The sequence below is a fragment of the Haemaphysalis longicornis genome, unplaced genomic scaffold (genome assembly GCF_048455015.1).
Source record: "Haemaphysalis longicornis isolate Haplotype H1 unplaced genomic scaffold, Haemaphysalis longicornis Haplotype H1 scaffold_6, whole genome shotgun sequence".
Classification (NCBI taxonomy): Eukaryota; Metazoa; Arthropoda; class Arachnida; order Ixodida; family Ixodidae; genus Haemaphysalis; species Haemaphysalis longicornis.
The window spans coordinates 54365170-54386250 of record NW_027526407.1 but is presented as its reverse complement, the minus strand read 5'-3'; the positions used below and the strand labels follow the sequence as shown (position 1 = coordinate 54386250).

Genomic DNA, 21081 nt, shown 5'->3' with positions numbered 1-21081 from the left:
AATATTGTTTGAGTTGTTGCTCCTGAGCAACACTGGGCATCAAAGGCTTAATGTACATATAGTTGTGTATTGAAAATATGTTAATTTTGTGCTGTGAACAGAGATGTGTTAGAATAAAGAACCATAGTTTAAGAAGTTGTGTTGTCTAGGCTGATTTTGAATTATACGTGCAGCACTTCAATACAACTGTGCTGCTTTAATGAAAATTCGGTTTCGATGCTGATTTTTTGCCTCTTTGCTTGGTCACAAACTCTTGCCATAGGATGACACAGCTTTCTGCATATGCATGTTCTGCCCTTTCGTGTTTTTGCTATACTTTGAGCATGGAGTCCACTTTATAACATGGCCTTCAGGAATGAGCTAGGTGGTGTACCAGTATTTTTTCACTTTTTGCATTGTCCCGATGCTGAACAATGTGTTAATCTTTAGTTTGTTGTATACGAGAAAAACCTTGTCACCAATTTTTTCTTCGTTTTTGCTCAGCTCCTCAGCTCTTTTGGATGTCACTAATTCCCATCTGCTTGGAGACATGCCAAAGTCGCCTTTATTTCTAAGCCAGGTAAAAGCCTGCACATTCACTTGGACAGAAATGTCTTAACTAATTAGAAATATTTGAACACTTTGAATTGCGACATGTTTTTAGGGTGCTCACTTTATCACAGTGATTCAGTATTTTGAAAATAATTGGTGTTATTTTTTCACTGTTAGGTTTTCTGTGCCTGTGTACTCTTTCAGTGAAGGAAGGAAGGAAGTAAACTTTATTTTTCTTATTGGTCTGGAGAATCGTTGCTCACATTAGGGTCCTCTTCCTTGCCGTGTGCAATTAGGTGTGAGCTTCTTGAACAGTTTTCTAGATTGTGCAGAGTCATTTTGAGGTCTTCTATTGTTCTCTGAAGATTTGAGACTGAAGTCACGCAGCCTGAACGGCTGCTATCAAGGGCAGTCAAGAGTTCTAGCTTTGTCTTGATCGAAGTTAACTGCTCTCCTTTGATTTTCTTGAGGTCTTGTTGTGCATTGAAGGTGTCACGATGGCTCACCTATGCCATGACCTGGGTTTGTCTCAACATCACTAGACAACAGCAGTGATTCTTCGCGTTATGGGACCAGAGTAAGCTTTTGTGGAAGGGGGCAGCCCTGGACACGTTAGCACTATCAAGCAATGATCATCCGCATGCGCCGTACTGTTTCCTTTACCTGCACAAGAAGAAAGAACGGATTTGAGCTGCTTGCCTGTGGTTGCTGGCCATGTGTGCGGTACATTTATACCAGTAGAGGGACGATGTGAACTGTGGTACTGACAAGCATCAGGGATTGAATGAATGAATGAATTTATTGTCAAGAAAAAGGAAAGGAAAGACCACCAGCAGGCGTAAATTGTCACACCTAGGTTTGGACACTGGAACGCCTACAGGGATTGCCAGACTTGACTGGTTTCATTTATGCTGGAAGTTGTGTACAACACAAATGAGGACTATGGCTGTGATCCAGTCTTCATGTGCAATTATTAAATGGGACTTGTTGTAATTTTTTTTTACGGGTTATTATGCTGGCACGGAGTACCCATCCACTACCATCCCATGTCGACACTGATGAAATATGGCAGTAAACGCGTTGTGCCCCCGCATTCTTATCGTTGCCAAAAATGGTGAGCACTGTGAGCAAGGATGAATGCGTGCCTGCGAGGAACATACCGTGGAGGAAAGAAAGCTGACGCAGATGAACCAATATTACGATTAAAAAGACAACAACGAGTCTTCAAACATGTCAGACTAAAATTAGCGTTCGTGTTTCGCGGGTTTTATTACCTCTTGCATAGTGATCTTCAATAATATAATTCTTTTCCAAAATGTTTAGAATTGTAAAAATATATTTTAAGATTATCACCAAGTTTAAGATTTTACGCAAAATGTACTTAGCCGCGCAAGGACGGTACAAGCGTCTTAGCCAACATAATCCGGCTTCATTGAAGCCAACACTAGCCGACAACTTTGTTGTTGTCATGGCTGTAAACAGGAGAAAGGCGTGAAACCTCGTTCAGCGCGGCGACGACCTCGTTTCGCGGCCGTCGTTCTTGATTTTCCTAAAACCGTCTTTCACGGCTTTCGCCGCAAGAGTGCAAAGCTCTCAGAGTGACAACGAACTCGCCCCTCCATGGCGTCGTCCAAAGTGCGCGAACAGGTCGAATCCTACTTTCGCGAGCTCAACTATGCTTCCTCGAGAATCATGCAAGACATGTCGCTTGTGCGGGAGGCCCACGGAGACGACTGGGACCGAATTCCCGAGAAGCGAAAGACGGAGCTCGCGTGGGAGGCGTTGGTCGGCCCCGATATCAAGGAAAAGTACAATTACTACCCGAAGCAGTACGCCGAAGTTGAAGTGTTTCCTGTGATCGGTCTGAACACGGGTGACCGAATGGTTTCGGACGAGGACGCTACCAACTCGCGGGCCTCCAAGTCCGGGGTAAGTTACGCGTTATCATTCGAGCGGGCTGCGCCCAGCCGCCTACTTTACTCTTGAAAGTCTGAAGCTTTCTAAGTGCGAAGTAGGTTGGTCTTGGCCGTACTACCGGGCAAAAGTGTTTTATTTGACAAGGTTTAAAGAGTAGCTCATAGCTGCTAAAATGGTGCCCAGAATCAGCTCGAAGGAAAATTATACAGCTGCTGAAACGTTGCACAAAATACACATAAAGCAATACTTGACCAGTGAGTGAGCTGCGCTCGGTTATCGGAGTTATTCGGCCTTCCCTGTTTCTCAATGCCAGGTGGCAGCCGGCCAGAGCCACATTCCGTTCGCTGAAGTACGTAGCTCAAGGCTGCAGTAAAAAGAACAGAAAAGCGTATCACTAGCGCGCAGGGACACCCCGTTTTCAAGCGAGCGTTATTTTGTACGCCTGTCCGGCGCGAATCGTGATTTTGGAGCGTAAAATGTTTTCAGTGGTGAGTAAAGAGCTCTTATTTGACTGTATGAGTCATTTAATTGACACAACTTTTTCTGTTACCACGAAACAAGCCACTCAGCCTCTATGGTGTTTAACTGTAACACCTTTTCTATCTTTCTTTCTGACAGTGTTGGCGAGACGAGCATTCGGCCCCATTCAGCTGGGAAACGCAGGTATGTAATTTTTACCCTCAGCTTGCATAAAACCCTTTTGCATCACACATTATAAGTGATGCCCCTCTGGCTTCGATTTCAGAGCCAGCTGAACGTCCGCATCGTCGACGACTCAGTCGACGAGGTGGATTGCGAGGACGGCCAAATTTCAAAACAGAATGTATCTGCAGAGGAGAAGCAAAGTTATGGCAGCTTGGGTCCGGTGGAACCTACCGCCTTGTCTAGCTCCATCAACGGTAAAGTGGCAGGTGATGGCGTCGTTCCTGAAGTAAATAGCACATACGACAGACCAGCGCTTGCCAAAACGAGCACTTTCAAGCCTTGCGTTGTCAGCAACAGCGCTTCGGAGCCAAACGTGGGCAAGGTTGCGGTCGCTAAGCCTAACGCCTCGAGCAACACGTTGGACAAGCACGTCAAGTTCAGCAACGGCGTGGAGTCGAAGCTTCCGCCGGCGGCCAAGGGGACTGCTGGCGGAAGCCTTCCAAGAGTGATCCATGCAGACCCCAAGGTTCCAAGCAGCGTGGAGTCGAACCCGTCGGAGCTTCCTAGACCATGTCCGCCTTCGAGGTCCCAAGAATCGGTGAGCTCACTCGCATCGCGGGGATCTTCGAACCCGCCGACTCCCGTCGAGCGTAAAGGACGGAGGAGGGCTCCGACGCCGCCAAAGGCTCCTCCTCCAGATCCACCGCGCCCGAAGACGGCACCGCCGAACCCACCTGCCGCCCAAGTAAGTCTTTCCATTTTGCATCCCTTGTCTTTGCGTTGTGTGAAAAGTCTGCCTTGGTGATGTTGCTGTTGGCAGACAGGCAGACAGACAGACAAAACCCCCCTCTTTTTTTAACAGCAAAGCTGTTTAGCAAATCGTAATTTTTCATGTCCGCAGTTAAAATTATGAAGAAATTGCCGAGCGCGCGCAAGTGAGTGCAGGCCTTGCGGCAACTGCCCAGCAGTTAACAAAACCAAGAAAATGCCTAGTGCTTGTGTGTGCATGCCTCGCGACGACCGGCCAGCGTCCCCTGCACACGTTTGTCAAGCCAAGCATACCCACTTAAGCGCTAACCACATGGAGCGATTTTGCGAGCAACTTGGGGAGCGACGCGACTAGCGTCGAACTACTTTTCGCCGCGGACCAAGTTGCTCATTGAATCGCTCGGTTCTGGGTCGCCAGAAACAGTCGCTCGCCTCCCGGATGTGGCCTCAGCGACTAGCCAATAGGAGAGCCCCTACGTAAGCACGCAACCTTCGGTTTTGGAAGAGAACGGGAAGGAGATTTGGCACGCGTGCAAAATCTACGCAGACTGCGTTTGTGATGCAGCGGCAAAGAAAGCTTTGCATGGCAAAGCTTGTGTACATGCTGAAGCAGAAGCAAGAAGGCTCCCGCACACACTGGGTGAGACCCGTGTGGCAAAAATGATGTCAAGAAAGCGGCATTCTGTTGGAGCCGAGAGACGAGGCGCAAATGGAAAAGCATGCGCTATCGCTAACCCAAACCAGTTTTAGGGATGCAGTGAAGTGCAAAAAGCAAGGTAGAAGGGCGTAATACTTTTTGGTCATGCTTTTTATGACAAATGAACAAAAAAAAAATGTTTGTAAACAACCAGCGTACCAAGTGCGTTACTATGCGCAGTGCGGTAACATTGAAATTGCTGTCCTCATTCGCTCGAGCCGTCGCTGTCATGTGGTTGCCTCGGCGAGTGACTTCGGTTCGGCGACTGCGGATCCTAGTCGTGTCGCTCGTCGCGTCGCTGGAAAAATTGCTCCATGTGGTTAGCGCTTTAGGGAGATTGGCCCAGATTGCGTTGACCGCCTGGCGTCATTGGCGCACGTTTGCAAGCCAAGCATACTTGAGAGATTAGCCAAGATTGGCCTTAAAAAAAAAAAAAAAAAAAGCTCCAGCGTTTGCCGTAATTGGGGCAAGTAACACTAGTTCGGAATGAGAAAGACACGTCATAGTATACACCCGTCCAAGGTGAAATTGAATGGTTATCACATTAAAAAAAAATGATGGAAGCTGACACTCATAGGAACAGTGATGGAGTAAAAGTCGTTGCGGCAGCGAAGGAGCGAATCGGCTGCAATCATGGACTTAAACCGTCTTGATGGTCAAGAAGGTTGTGTACAGCTTCGCTACTTTCAAGTCTTACGCATTAGTGTTGAGGTTCCTTCATTTTTTTTATCCTGAGGAATGGTGTTGGGGCTGTAGTTGCGGGCCACTCTCACGTAGGGTCAAGAAGGCCGTGGCCCTCTGGACAGCCAGGAGTTGGACAGAGAGCGTCACCGCTTTTGAGGGCTTCCTCCCAATCCTCTTCATTATTGAACACAGCGTCACGTATTGCAGGGCATTTCCAGAGCATGTGATCTAACGAGCAATATGCCTCTCTGCAGCCAGTGCGGGTCAATGTTGGGAGCAAAGTGACTAATAGCGCTTTCCATTGGGCGAACAGGAGCACTTCTAACTGTACCCAAAGTGCTCTCGCGAGTTCTGGCGTCTTCCAGTGGTCGGGCAGGAGCAGGGGCGTTGTGTTTCATTGGCCGATGAGGAGCACTTTTTTGGCGCCGAGAGCAGCCGAGAGCAGTTCTCGGTGCTCCGTCGCCAGCGGCGGAGTAACAGGGAACGCCGAGGAAGTCACATGACCTCTTTTGCGTCACTTCTGGTTTTATCCCCGGGTGGCGGAGGAAAAATGGCGGAATCTAGCAGCCTCGGTAGTCGCTCAGTGCGTACGGCAGCAGCTAAGCGCGGCCTTCTGGACAAGGAATTGGTGCTACTTTTAGATGATGAAAGCACCACAGATTCAAGCGCAAGCTCATCATCGGACAGCAGCAGCAGCGACGACGACGACGATTTGACATTGCATGAGTTTATGCTCGAGCACCTGTTCACCCCGCCGGAGCAGCGACCGAAGGTAGAGTCGTATCTGGAAAAGACGGCGGATGCTGTTATCGTTCGCAGCTAATTTTTGGGAGACACGATGGTGACCCCTTTATTATGAACATGAACATCCGCTCGGCTTCTTCATTTGTCGCCATGCGGAAGGCAGACACAAAACCACCGGCACGTATCTGGCAAAACTGGCGAGGAATAACGGCGTGCGGACATCACGAGCGCGGGAAACGTTTGGTCACATGACTCTTGACATCTCGCCCTCCCCCTCTTTTCACTGCTCCCGGAGCAGCGCGAATGTTTCATTCGCGGAACGACAGCAGACGTCCCCGTTACCCCCGTGTGCTGCTCTGGCTGCTCGCTCCACTTGCTCCTGTTCGCCCAATGGAATTCGCCATAAAGCTATCCTGCGAAGTAAGCTTTGGAGCAAGCTTTGGATGAGGGGGTAGGTAGGCTGTCCGAGAGAGAAGATAGTAAGTAAGCTTTGGAGTAAGCCTTTGATGAGAAGTTGGGTAGACCCTCCGAGAGAGAAGATGGTGAGTGACGACCTCGTGAATTGTTAGAAGCAGATCCATGAACCCCTTGGCGTCCCCGCTCGCGAATCCGCTGGGACCGCCGTGGTTAGATAATCCTTGCACACGGTCATGGGCCAACTCGTTGGCGTTGAGAACGTCGGGATGGACATTGGCCGCCATATGGGTGGGAACCATTTGATGGTGTGATGTCCAGTGCTCCCTCGTGACAGAGGATGGCCGCAGCCTCCCATGAGATTGATCCTGAGGTAAATGCTCGAACCGCAGCCCGCGAGTCCGTACAGGTATTTGGACGGAATGGGTCCTTCATGGCCAAGGCGATGGCGACCTGCTTGGCCACCGGCGCGACGACTTTCCTGAGGGAGGCAGAGTTCAGCATCCTGCCCAGGTGGTCTACGGCAACCGCCGCAAAACAATCCGAGCGGCCATACTAAGCTGTGTCGACACAAATTGTGAGCTCCAGACTACCTGCGACTGAGTTCAAGAAAGATCAAGCCCGAACTTTGCGGTGCCCTGCATTGTATTGTGGGCGGAAATTTCTTGGAAAGGGGTCTACCTTAAATGTATCCCCTACTGATGGTGAAGTCGACACCTTACATTCATTCACCACCTTTCGGCCACAGTTGATTCCAGGATGTGCTTGCCAGCCCGTGACGATGAGAGGCGCACCACAAAGGTTGAGCCTCTACCATCCCTGAGAGAATGCTGTTAATGCCCAGTTGCATGAGCTTTTCTGTGCTGGTGCTGACAGGCAAATCCACACACATTTGATGCTTCTGCGCATGAGTGTGTTGATTTTGGCCTCCTGAGATTGGGCCAGTCGAGCGCTGAGGCGACATAACTGCTAGGGCATTTCGCGGCTGAGATTATAGACAGGTTTGATCAACAAGAGTACGACGAACAGCGAGCAGTCAGCTTTTAAAACATGCTGGTGAAGCCTAGTTAACCCATCAAAATTATTTGCTCTCCTCTGCACAATTTCTGTAAATATTTTGCTGTAGAATCGTGTAACGGTAGGTAGCCCTATGGTGGAAAAGAAAAATGTGTTGACTCCCCATTTTTTTAGTTCCAGACACTTTTAGGTCTTGAAGTTTCAATAGCAATATGCTATAACTGTGAATTTACTACAGAAAAAGCAGTAGTCCTGGTTAGGACAGTATCCACGTATTGGTTTTGCGCAATCGATAACCCAAAATATCAGCTCTGCTCAGGCTAAATCAATTTACTTAGGTACCTCTAGAATTGTTGAATAAAACGAAATTGCAGCACGATATGAATTCTGAAAATCCCCCGCCAAGAGCGTTGTGTATGCTGGGCGAGATTTTGTGTGCTACGAACATATCAGCCAGAAGAACGTGTCTCGTTGCATTATTTGCCGATAAAAAAGACAAGTTTATGAGTGGAAAGAAGGGTGGGTTGGGGTTTCACATGCAAAGTTTATTTGCTATGCGGGTAAATGCTATAAGCGACGACATGCCAGGAACTTTTTAAGAGCTTATGAGTAATGCTCAGCGGTGTGAACTATGTGTGCATTTTCTTTTATTTCATTGGATCATTTGATTTGCTTTCAAGGGATATTACCCCCACCCCATTAAATTCATTATCCCCTTTAAGGCCGCTCAATGCCGAACGATCCTGGCGCATACGAAATCTCCTATAAGTGAGAATTGCTGGCTGAAATTAAGTTGTGCAAGACCTTGTTTGGTAGTATCGTGTTCCTCAGCGCAAGAAACATGAATAAAATGTGCTTTTCCATCACATGATGCAGCCAGGTCTTTCGAAGAAAGAACAGTGAAAGCTGTTGGAAGACTTTTCGAACCTGGAGTCGTTTAGGAAAAAGAAATGAATAATTAGTGTAACATTTACATCGTTGATCTATGCTTTGCTTGTAGCGTATTGGTTTTAAAAACTGTTGTCCGTGCTCAAAGTAAACTCGCAGCTTCTAGCTGAATCTTTTCCCCACAGCTGTTGCAGTTTGAATGGGTTCCCTTTTAATAGTCTTGAGTAACTGAGTAAGATTTCAGGTTTTATAGTGCCCCCAGGGCTTGTCCGGCAGCAAACAATGGCGTATTCACTGAGAAATTAATCATTTTAGGTTAAAATTTTGATTCTCTCGCCAAATTTTGTGCTTTCGGGACGTCGTCTGCCATGAAGTCACACGGGTGGGTATTCAAACAAACTTCCAGTGTGTCATTAGGCTCTGCAGCCTTGCTTGCAGTTAGTCCTCACAGATGGCGATACCTACTGATACGCGGACTGTTGTCTGCCGTTGCTTTGTTTTTGACAGTATTTGCACCTGACTTGGTTTTGTTACAGTGGAAAGTAATCGTTTCGTGAAACATGGGTACACTCGACTAACAGCGTTGCCCAGCGTCATGTAAGACAACTCGGAAAGTGGCTGAGTACTCTGCAGCTAAGACAAGCATAGTGCACCCAGTACCAACAGCAGGGCGCATCGGTACTTCTTTGTTTACGTGTATTTTTGTAACTTTCACAGTTTACCGCACCATTCTTGCTGCTGGAAAATGAATATGCGTTACATTTAAGCTCAAATAGCTCGTTCAGCAAGCTTATAAGCCTTGCCTAATTTGCGTTTGCTTTTGCCGGCTTCAACCCATTCCCCAGCTGGCGCATATGACATCATAGGTTCTGCTGCGGGAAATGGGCTAGTGGGTCGTGTGACCATTTTCTTTTATTCATAATTATGTTGCTTATTTGAGCGAAGTTTACGTTAAAAGTGGTGTCAGTATGATCCTAACGAGGCAACCTTTCAAATGAACCAAACTTGTGTTTTCTCTGTATGGCCCCTGTAAGTAACAGCATGTGCTGTCTAGTAGTGTTTGTGCGACAGTTCAGGTGATCGGCTACTGCAAAGGCTGACAAGCGAGCTCCAAACCCACATTTTACCTGTTCCAGCAAACACTAGAAACAAGTCATTGTCAGTTTCCATGGCTTTGTCCTCCTAGTTGGCCACTAAGGCACACGTTTTGAAATAGAGTATGATGAGCATATGAGAGTCCCCGATCATTGTTGGGCTTCTTGCACCCTACTGTCCACTTATTCGCTTAGTCGGACTGAGCTTTGCTCATTGTCAAGCATGTGTCGTCTTTTACGACAGAAAGAAAACAGACTGCCACATACTGTGTAACCAAGTGCTGTGCCCTGCGTCCAATTTTCAGAAGCCCCCGGAGGCTCCCCGGAAGCACCCGTCTACAAAGCCACCCGCCCCACCCGTTCCCAAGGTGAAGTCACCCACGCGGGAGGCGGCACCCAAACCGGCCAGTCAGGAGGCACCCATCCTCACGGCGGTGCCGGTTCGGCCCCCACGACTTCCGTCACCGCCGAAGGAAGACCCAAAACCAGCGGAGGAACCATCCAGGGAACCCGTGGCGGTGCGGAGCCCAGAGGTAGGCACTCACACAGTTGTTTTGGCTGCTCGCAGAGGAAGAAATGAAGGGGGGGTGAGGGAATCAGAAAGTAAAATCTTATAGGAGTGCTGACACCAAAATTTTATGTTCCTTTTTTATTGATTTCATCAATGCTTAATGGCCTGGCAAACCCTAAACAGCACTTTAAATACTTGAGCGTGCGATAACTAAATATATTGAATGGCCTGAAAATCGTCCCTTTTGGTTTCCCATGCTTCCCGCCCGGAAGGCACGTGGGACAGAATCACGGAATGACCACACCGGTTTGTGCGGATGTCAAAACACTGCAAAGGCCGGGCGAGGCATTGTTTCGACCGCCCTGCCGCTGGAGCTGAGAGGATGAGTTGCCTGAAGGCGTTAGTCCTAGCATCGCGGCGGAAATCGGATTATTGTTTGAAAACCACTGAGAGCCCGCATATGAACGATAAAGCTGGTATTGAATGTATGTAAACTAATCAAACTAGGACTTAGGTCCTTGGGGTCACCCCGACGTCTGTTTGGTCTTTACTGCAATGCCTCCCTCCCTCTAGCGTTGAGCTTCAGCAAAATGCGAGCAATCGTGATGTCGGTTGAAAGAGGCATCCTTAAAGAACTTTTTTCCAGAAAACTAGCTGTTTTGATTTTGTTCTGAAATTGCTAGAAAAATTTTGGTTAATGTCCTAAAATATAGGACACCGGGGCTGAAAGGGTTAAAATTGCTGCTTGGCAAACAAAGTTGTTAGCGCGGGAGAACGGGGGCTCTGATTATGCAGTTTGTAGAATTTAGTTCCCGTTAGAAGGATCTGGAAACATGTTTTCGATGTGGTTGGTAAACTTGCACAGTGGTAAGGTTATGGACTGAAGGACTGAAGTGGCAAGGATATGGGCTGAAGAAGGAATTATTTGTGGATAGATAGTTGCTATTGGACTGCTTGCGAAGTTTGGTGCTCTTTCTTACACTTTTTTGAATCTCCAGAGTGCTTCGAGCGGCTGTTACATGTTGGGGAGCAGTTTTTGTGCTTTTTAAGTAATGTGCAAATGTCGCCCTTGCATTCATTGTTTTCTTCGTGTTGACATGGACACTTTTTTGGTAACTATCATAGCCTGCAGCACACATATGCTGTATCTTCTTCATCTGTTCATCTTTTTTTTTCATGTACCATGTACACTGCTTAATTTCCGACTTAATGCTGCATTGATCTGTGAACTTTCGTTAAAATGTAGCCCGCATTTTGCGTTAAAGTGCCGATATGAAAAGGAGAAGCCGCATCGGTTATCCTTTAAGTTGACAGATCGTACCAAATTCACCAGCATCATTTTGGCTTCAAGCCTTTCTAAAGTTTCACCCAATGTAGAGTTCGCACTGAACACAACAAAAACAAGCACAAAACAATCATTTTCTAGTGTCTGTTCGAAGTCTGTGTGTGTGCACAAGTACAATTCATAATTTGCTTTGAGCAAATTGGGAATTAAGAAAATTGAGCCTGTTTCACACACCGCCTTTGGGACGTAAGAAGCCCCAGCACTGCCACGCCAGGAGGTTTGACAGCATATCACTGCGTCCATGGGTCGGCTGAAAAAGAGAAGTGCAAGCCAAAAGCTTTGCGAATCAAGTTGTGGACTATCAGCAATGGAGCTACACCACTTCACGACCACCCGATAACGGGTTGAATGGGGGTACTTTTCCTATTCCACCATGCAGTAAGGATGGCGTTTCGAGTTGAGTTTGGTCAGATAAGACTTGTTGCCCGATTGATGCTGCATGCACAGGAGAGCGTAGCATTACAGCAGTTTGCTTTGCTTCAATGCAGTGACAGTACAGAAGACAGAACCCTTTACTGGGAACAACTGTGTGGCCACAGCACGTGCTTTGAAAAGAGTGCAGTGCTTTTTGATACGTCATCATGTGTTTGAGCGCCATAAACCTGCTTCCGGACATCTCTCGGTGTGGAGTGTGCTGTGTAATACTATTCTTGGTAATACTACTGTGATCTCACTGCTGCAGTGAGATCACAGCACACCCACTTGGCGTGGAAGGCAAAGAAAGGCGCAACCATTACACTTTGTATGCAGATGTACACCCTCGCCAGGTACATTTGCAGTCGGCATCAATTGACGATCTGCGTTGTTACATCCAACTTTTGCCTGAGTTTGCAAGATTGGTCCGAAGCCAGCTTCTGAGTGCTATAATGGCAAGGAAGGCAATCCACAAACGCCAAGAAAAAAAAGATAATAACAAGGAGGACCAAATGGAAGAGGAGGCTGGTTCACACCACTCAAAAGGTCTCTAGAAGACTGCAGTACGAGGTAGAGGACAATTTGATTCCAGAGGCAAGGGTTTAATGGCTTAATTTGGCACACTGCGTGAACCCACCACAGAAGACGACTTTTACAGGCATGCGAAAACTTGGAAGCCCTAAAACAAGGGGGTTTGAGTCCACGGCGGGAGAGGCGAGTTGACGGCGGAACTGACATTGCTGATGGTAGATCATACACTCAGGCACTCGCAAATCACACAAGGGCGGCGCAGTGCAGAGGCATGATGGCTGCTTGCAAGCATGTCACTGCCACTGACGAGTGGTCAGACCACGGCTCGTGTCCAAGTGGTTGAGCATTTGTGGTAGTGTTACTTGGCGACACATGCTCTGCCCAAGCACCGCTAAAGCTTACCAGAGGACAAGGCAGAAGCATATTTGCGAGTGTACAGAATTATGGCAGACAGGAAGACGCAGGACTCTTAGCGCGTGGATTTGGAGATTTGGAGTCCAGTCTCAAAAGGAGCAGTGCAGATCTCTGTTTGCTGCTGACAGTGGATGACACTGGTCACCCACTGTCAGCAGCAACTTCCCAGGAGCCACTGTGCGTTATTAACGTAATGTACGATGATTCCTGGAAATAAAGAAAAAAGTATGCACCCCCTTTCAATAAGCATGAAGTGCCGTGAAAAAAAGGCATGATGGTGACACATTTCTGTAAGCTTTGGTCGCCACAGAGCCGTCTTGAAATATTTTTCTTTGGTTTCTCAGATTGCTGTGTTGATACATTTTCAATTTCAGAGGAGGGATAGGCTCTGCTTTTGTTTAGGCTGATAAGGCCATTTTTTTTTGTTTTGTTCTTGTGAGGAAGTTGAATGTACAGAACCTGCCTTAACACTAATTACACTATTTTTGTTTAATCACTTTGTACATAACCTGTATTGCCATATTGATCTTTGTTTTTAACTGTGGAAGCAATAACTAATTAAAATCATCTTCATAGCTTCATTCGTGCCTTATTATGGACAGTGTAAGTTCTGGATGATTTCTGCGCACTAATCTTTTGTTTCAGCATTCATTGAATACAACCAAAACGGCTCACCAACAAAAAGCATTTTTCCTGGTAGTACAAAAACTACTTGTGCCAAAACAAAAACAAATTTATTTTTAGAATTTGCGCATCAACGTACATGAGCAGTTTGTCTCATCTAGATCTGTGTAAACAAAAAAGTTACTTTTAACAGGAGTGTCTGTTTCCTTAATTAGCTTGTGTGCAATGTTAAAGCAACCATATTGCTTATTCTTGCATTGCATTCGCTGTATTGCAGTGCCTCAAGACTGAAGCCAAAAGACACTTTTAGGGGCTTTCGAGGTGCAAAGAAAAAAAAATGCCTGAGCAAAATGTGGAGCAGCTGTCAACAAATGTCTCATCCGGTGTTGATTCGCCCTGGTTATTGATTGAATAACTGCTTTTACCTGCAGGGTATTCCGAAGACTGGGTTTGACTTCCTCGACAACTGGTAACCTGGATGCTGGAGAAAGTATTACGAACAACAAGGCGCATTGGAACGGTGGCTGCTTTCATTGTGGTCAACTTACTCTGAATTGCTGCATTGTTGTTTATTTTTTTTACTCAAGTATCGAACTCGCTCTCGTTTTACACTTCTTTGCGTGTCATTATCCAAGAAAAGCAGCTGTCACCAACAACCCTGTTTCAGGTGGAATGTAGGTGGCCACAAAATCGAGTTATTTTTACAAATGTGGTCCTGTATGGCTGCTGTATAGATGCGAACAATGATCACACTTATTTATTCCAAATTTACGAGTAAGTGCCCTGATTGGAAACATTTGTACGCATCTTTTGATAGAAGAACGAGTAGGCTTAGTGTCGCTGGCCTAAAACACCCGTGCATTAATTGCAATCGCTTCCCTAGTTTAGTTGTCACTGCGGGAAATATTTTTAATTCTGGACTGTTTTCTTTGAAGCCGTTTGAGTGTGCCTTGGCGCAGGTTATCATGGAATGGGGTTTGGCCGGCGATGTATCTTAAGTCACCGTATCGGCCTTGTAGTGCAGTATACATAATAAGTTGGCATGAAAGTCCCTCCCCAAGGTTTGCCCAGTTGATCAATTACCAACGGGAGGGTTTGGGGTCCTGGAACCAGGGTGGTTTTGCTTTGTCAAGTTGGTGTAACATGATTCTGCTTGGAAGTGGAACTTACAACGGGTGGCAACAGCAAGATGGTGGCGACACAACGGGCTGTGTTACGGTGGAAATTAGGAAGAGGGGTTGTGGAGAGTGTTTATGGTCAATGTCTAGCAGATGGCACGGAAGGCACCTAGCTCGGAATTTGCCTCCACAGTTGTGCAACGAAAGTGGTCGCAAAAATGGTAACATGCTTGCATCTGCACTGTGTGCTAGCGGAGAGCTGCTGCACTGTTGCCGGGCTTCGTTGCTCTGTTTTGTCCAAACTCTGGTGATGCTCTTTCAGAGTCTGTGGGAAAAAAAGCGCTGCAGCCTTAATTGCTCGCTCCATCAGTGGATGAGAACCGATGAGGGCAGCAGTGCATGACATGTTAACACTGCGTGAAATTGATCAAAGGATCGGTACATCTTTGGTATGCGCTGTAAAGGGGCCTGTCTTGGACACTAGCATTGGGTAGCTGTAGTGTGCCGGTGTACTGGCCTGTGATCACGATCAAATTCACGTGCTCGTCGCAGCTTTTCTGTCACTCTAATGCCAGACGTTCCAGACAAGGGAGGGATTCTACGTGGTGCGTGGTGGCCCCTAACCACCCTTGTGTGTATGGCTGATGTATTCAGCGGTGCATTTACACAGGTGCTATGCAAAGTCATGCCAAAATGAAACCACTGAATCTAAGGGTGCAAGATGTCTTGCCTTTACTCCTTGCACCTGTGGCAGTGTCAGGTGCATTGCTGTGCTGAGCAGGAAGCTGTGGGTTTGATTCGCGGGTATGGAAACCATTTTTATGGAAGCGAGAAGTGAATGAATGGTTGTGTGCAAGATTTTGGGTGCGCAGAAAATGACCACAGGTCTTCTAAACTAACCCAATTAATTTGACCGAGTTCAACACCCTCCTCTTCCTAAAAATTGTACTCTTTGCTGTCTGTGCAACCCCTGTCTGATGTCTTTTTTGTAAGTTGTCTCTACTCGGCGTTGGACTTTGTAGAGCGCAGCTCTTAAGCACCCGCTCCTGTGGTTTCACAACACCCCTCCACATCGACCTTGTAATTGCGAGGACGAGGGATACACCGTAGATAGAGCGAGGAGGGAAGTGAACGAGGAGAGTATGGCAAAAGTGTGAGGGGGAGGGTGGTATGCCAAGAGCGGGCGAGACATTCTCTCTGGTGGTGATGCGCTACGAGTTAACGCCACAGTAGCAAGCAGCGTCGTGCGTTCGCCGATGCTGTGATCACTTCCTGAGATGAAGGAAGTGCTGCCAGAGCAGAGGAACAGTGCCACTGGCATCAGAATCCAGAGATGCGTGCCACCGAAGCAGCAGCTATGCGCTATTGCTGAAAGGACTGCATTTTATACTGCACTCAAATTTTGCATTAGAGAGTATCAATTTTTTGTATTGTTTTTAATTTTGGGTATTTAATACGCTGACACTACAACTCGACTGTCAAGCATACCATAGTGGGTGGCTCTGGATTAGTTTAGACCGCTTGGGGAACTCTAGTGTGCACCGAAATCTCGACACAGCTATTTTTCTTTTTGCCTTCACCAGGAAAATGGCTGCAACAGCCAGGAATCGAGCCCGCACCCTTGGTTGTCTTTAGTCTAAGGCTTGTGCTTGCTTGAGCGCACCCTATCGGGTCACCACTACTCATGATGCTGAAGCATTTTAGTGGTGCTTTCTCTGTTCTTGTCATGCCTTTTTAAGAAGCCGCCGTTTTACAGTGGGGGGCACATTGAGCAAGAGTGTAAGTCATCTTCCAACTTTGCAGCTAATTTTGTCCATTTGTCTTGTTTCAAAAAGAAATAATCCAGACCATGTTGGTGCTTTGCCGTTAGTGAAAGCTAAATGTGGCCTTGGAGGTCCAGTCAACCTTACCGGATGTGTTCAGATATTTTTATAGAGCTGGCTGTACTTGCTGCATGTGTTGTTTACAAATGCTAATGTGGCTCGTGTGCATGAATGTCTGCAGAACGGGGGGGGGGGGGGTTCGTTCTATGCTTTCATTTTTGAAAGAATAGTTTTGACCCCCCCCCCCAGTTTGTATAACTCCAGGAGGTGGGATCCCCCTTGGAAATACTCTTGTGTACTGCAAAACTTGTGAACTTTTCTGGTCTGTCTGACAGGATGACTTTGGAAATGTAAATTTTGTATGGGAGGTACAAGATTTTTGACATTAATTCGTTTTGCATTCTGACATTTACGCCTTTTGGACGTTTATACATATACCTTTGTTGTTTATTTCACAGTTTTATGCTCTTGCATCTCGAAAAAAATATTTACATGCACTCTTTTTTTTCATGTCCTCTACTTGTGCAGCTTTCCTGTAATCTAATCAAATTTAAGGCATCTAATCAAATAAATTAAATTGTGCAATCTCAGAGAGGAAAGAAGACTGTGGCTGCCTTTGTGAAAGCTTGATGGTAACAACCCTCGTGTGTGCGCAAAAGTCATTGCATATAGCACGAGCAACCCTGTCCTTTTTGATTGTTTAACATGATGAAGAAAAACGTAACAAGCTTTCGTTAACGCATGTATGACCAGCTTGTAGCAAGACTGAAGATTACACTGCCTGTGCTAACATTTTACATAACTTCTATTTAATTTTTACGTTGTACTCACCACCTGTATTGTGCAGTCAGATCATAAATAACACTGACCTCTCCTTTTCCTTGTGTGACGTTCTCTGTGTTGAGCTGCTATGCTGTACTGCTGGCAAGCTACTGATTAACAGTGTACTTTTTCGAAGGCGCAGTAGGCATGGGGTCAAAGTACACATGCATATACGCTGCATTGAGACAATTGAGGTGGGCGAAGTTTAAATGTACTGGCGCATCACACGAGCATTAGCAATGTGTCATCCCAGCATACCTATATACGCGGCCACTCACAGAAGCCGGATTTTTGGACTGTCGTACATCCTGTTGAACTCGCTGTACACTTGTGCGTCTACCGCAACTTTGTGCTTTCCCTGAGTAAGAGGAGATGTGGAACCGTAGCTTGATTGGAAACTTGCTGAGTTTGGGAAGTTTGCACACTTTCAAACTTACAAACTGGTGCTGGGGCTCTGGCTCGGCATTTTACTGCACAGTGTTGCACCTGCCCGTTGTAGTAACCATGCGAGGTAGGTTTGACCGTCTTGCGAGCCCAATTGCTGTTAGATCGAGTGGGTAACAAAACAGCTGTGACAGGAGTGCTTTTTTTCCTCTATAGAGGACACTTTTGCGAGAAAATGATGTTCTTATGATTGCGAAACAGATGGGCTACTTGTTCAGTACAAAAAGTGTATTTGCCATTACTGGGGATCAAATGGATGTACTATTGCTTTTTAAGTGGGCATCGTAATCACTTGGCAACGAATTTCACGTAATTGCGGTATGACTGTGGGGTGTTTATGCACACAATGATGGCTGGAAGGGGCATGGATGTGTAGAAGTAAGTTGGCTTCTATCGGTAGATTCCAGTGTTGTGGGTACAAGTGTGGCACTTGTAGCAGTAGCAGTAGCTTATTAGCGCCGAAAATGCGAAAAGCAGGTTTCAGGTGCACACACACTTCGTTGCACTACACTTGGTGACATCACTTATTTTGAAGGTTGTCGTGCGGTATTGATGGAGCTTTCCTTGTGAAACAAACACTGACGCAGGGACATGTAAATGTAAAACAAGTGCATGCAGGAAGTTTTTCAGACACAAACCTCAGCGACCAAACATAGAATAGGATGGCTCACCACAATCGAAGTTTCTTTCCTTTTTTTTTTTTTTTTTTCAGCTTCAGTTTCGTTAACAAGTTTTGCCTTGCAGTAAAAGTGCTGTCGAAAGGTTAATGCGGATGAACACAAGAGCGTACTATACCTACTGAGAGCTAGTGCATATATTTTTGTATATACAACAGCCAGTAGCAAAACTACGAAATTTTTGAGTGTAGTGCGGTCGGCTGCTCTGCTGGGCCAAAGCGGTAGCAAACCCTACTGCGGGCTCATTGTATGTGTATTTTCTTCACATTCTTCCAAGCAGCAGCCGCCTACTGGAAAGTTTCCCGGTGGGGGGACATACAGGGGCGAGGCTTGATGGCCAACTTTGCATAGACGCCGCCTTATTAAGATGGCATTAAAAAGACCCTTTATGATTAGCTTACACTCTTTGACAAAAAGGAAAGCCAACCAGAAGAAACTTTCAGCGAAGTAGTGATGATTGAGCAAACTTGGGTCCCTGCTCATTCTTGGGACCTTCTGAGGTGCTCTTATAAGAGTGCCTCAGATGTTTATAAACGTCAAGAGAAATTTAAAGGAAAATGGCAGACAGGAATACCAGCTTTGGTTATCTATTTCCAGCTAACAAGGCATCATTGGCCGTCAAAGAAAATCTGAGACAGCCACAAAACACATGACCTTTGAATTAAGTCAAGGTGGTGGGAACGATTGTAAAGAGGCTCCTCCTGATTTTGAGTTTTTTTATGGCCTAATTTGGCCATCACTGACTGAATTGGGATACTTTTAGTTTTTCGTTCATGTTCGGCTAGATCAAGCTTCCTTTTGGATGGTTATATCGTGTTTTCTTTAACGAATAACCCACATTAGAGCCACTACAGAAGGCCTGTTTAGTGGCTCTGCAACGATGAAGCCGTGGTCATAGTTTCTGTGATGTTTGGCAGATATCTCAACAGAAACTTGCAGGAGCCCAACTGAAGCGGAGAGCACGGGGTTTGCAGGCAGGTATGTTGTCGTATTGTATTATTAGTAATAAACGTTTACTGCCTTGAAATGGAAAGCAGAAGGCTAAGTTCAGCCTCCTGCAAGCCCACGTTGCTTCCAATGCTGTAGCCACGATAGCTTGCGGTTTCTTTGGTGATGGTTGGGTCCGTGCAGTCTCCCATTGCTCAGAAGTGGGGCTTGGTGGGAGATGTGAGTTTGTGGGCAAGGGTAGACTCAGTGGTATGTGGTAATGGTATGTAGTAATGGTAGTGGCATGTGGTAAACACTGGAAATGTTGTTCGGCACTTCTTGCAGCGGCCACTCATTTTTGTTTATATGCACATACAAGGGTGTGCATATTGTGCAACAAACCGGTCGGACTTGGTACGGTGCAGGGGTAGACCTATATGCTATATGGTTCATTGCAGTGGCTTTAAAGGGGCCATGCAGGCAGAACACAAGTTTGGTTCATTGGAAAGATTGACTGGTTAGAATATATCATGCAGACACCACTTTTAATGTAAACATTGTTCAAATAGGTTACATAACTATAAAAAAGGGGAATGGCCATGCAATCGACTAGCTCATTTCCCGCAACAGAACCTATGATGTCATATGCCCAGCTAGGCGATTGGCTGAGGCCGGCAAAAGCAAATATAAATTAGGCAGGGCTTATAATTAAATTTAGGGCACATTGTTTTTATAACAGTGGGAATGGTGGGATGGACAACTAAACTTACGAACGAACACATAAATACCGAAGCAGTTAGTGCAGCACTTTGTAAGCTAACACTGCCTAACAGAGGTGACGGACGCTTTGGACTGGTCTGACCAACTGAGTTCTGACATAAGCGGCAGGGTCACTTACATGACCATGTTTGTAGAGTCATAGCTTACGTTTTAGGAAACCATTAATATGAAGCCTAATAAAAATACAGCAGAAGCCGGCCCGAAGCAAAGTGCGAACATTGGCACTTCAGCGGTATTGCAGCGCCATCTATAGGGACCGGGCGGCCGTTGTATGGCACCACCATCGCTTCAGCGAACAGCGCCGCCCGTGGTGAACCGCTCGTCAGTGGAATGCCGGTGGTAAGGTGGCTAGAATGGGGAGGTGTGAGTACCGCGGCGCCTTCCTTCGGCCGCGCGTGACTCCCTTGCGCGCAGATGACACCAGGGAAAATGTGGCGCTGCCCGTCGAGGCGCGGTAGCCGCAGCCGGCCGCGCCGTCCTGCCCGCGCTCTCCCTGCCCTCGCCGTGGCCAGCTTCGTCGTGCGTTGTGGACTGTCTCGCGTCGTTCTCCCGTTCGGGCATTTGTTCGGGGTGCGATGCTGTCGACAGCAAAGAAGACGACGGAGCAAACGGAGGAAACAAACTAACTTGCGCATTCAGCGTAACACCTTTGCATGCTAAAGCCGCGGCAGAAATTCGCTAGTCAATGGGTGATGTGCCGCAGATTGGCTGCCGAGACCATTCTGCTGCCCTGAGCTTCACGCTATACGTTTTTATTGCCTTAGGAGGATACGTTTCTACTTAAGGTGTGAACTAGCAAGGTAATGAGAAGAAACTGAATGCAGTGAAACCTTGCATGATGCAGGCTGAATTTTACAATTTTTTTTTAATATCTTCACTTGTAAAAAAATTCAGGGAAGCTTGCATTCACGCGCAATACTTGAATGACGAAGCTCTTGTAGTTGGGCATTCCCGGACGCATAGTTAAGTTTTTAGTATCATTGTTTAGTTGCATTGTTTGGGAGCTAGTAATCGTCGTCATATACGCATCGAAGATGCCGTCGTCTTCGCGGCGAGTGGTAGATGCAAAGTCATCCTCAGCATTGTAGACTTCCACGTATCGTGCTCTTCTCATCAATTCTCGAGGCAGCGGTGGCGGGAACTTCCGCATTAGCGCTGGTTTTTTTTTTTGTTTGTTTGTTTGTTTGTTTGTTTCTTTTTACATGGACGGTAGGGCTTGACGACAGCGCTGTTTTTTTTTTTTTTTTTTAAC

General features: G+C 46.6%; 1 protein-coding gene across 1 annotated transcript; it reads left to right on the top strand.

Annotated features, from left to right (window-relative positions):
* Positions 1 to 1961: 1961 nt before the first annotated feature.
* On the top strand, positions 1962 to 17059 carry LOC144142703 (uncharacterized). The gene is made up of 5 exons (XM_077674371.1): positions 1962 to 2460; positions 3067 to 3111; positions 3194 to 3838; positions 9705 to 9932; positions 13670 to 17059. Exons 1-5 carry the CDS (start codon positions 2152 to 2154, stop codon positions 13709 to 13711), a joined length of 1269 nt encoding a protein of 422 aa, XP_077530497.1. The 5' UTR covers positions 1962 to 2151; the 3' UTR covers positions 13712 to 17059.
* The last annotated feature ends 4022 nt before the right edge of the window (positions 17060 to 21081 follow it).

Coding starts and splice junctions, on each gene's coding strand:
- LOC144142703 (XM_077674371.1), top strand. CDS start 2,152: ATGGCGTCGTCCAAAGTGCGCGAACAGGTCGAATCCTACTTTCGCGAG. Junction 2,461..3,066: donor CGCGGGCCTCCAAGTCCGGG/GTAAGTTACGCG, acceptor TCTTTCTGACAG/TGTTGGCGAGACGAGCATTC. Junction 9,933..13,669: donor TGGCGGTGCGGAGCCCAGAG/GTAGGCACTCAC, acceptor TTTTACCTGCAG/GGTATTCCGAAGACTGGGTT.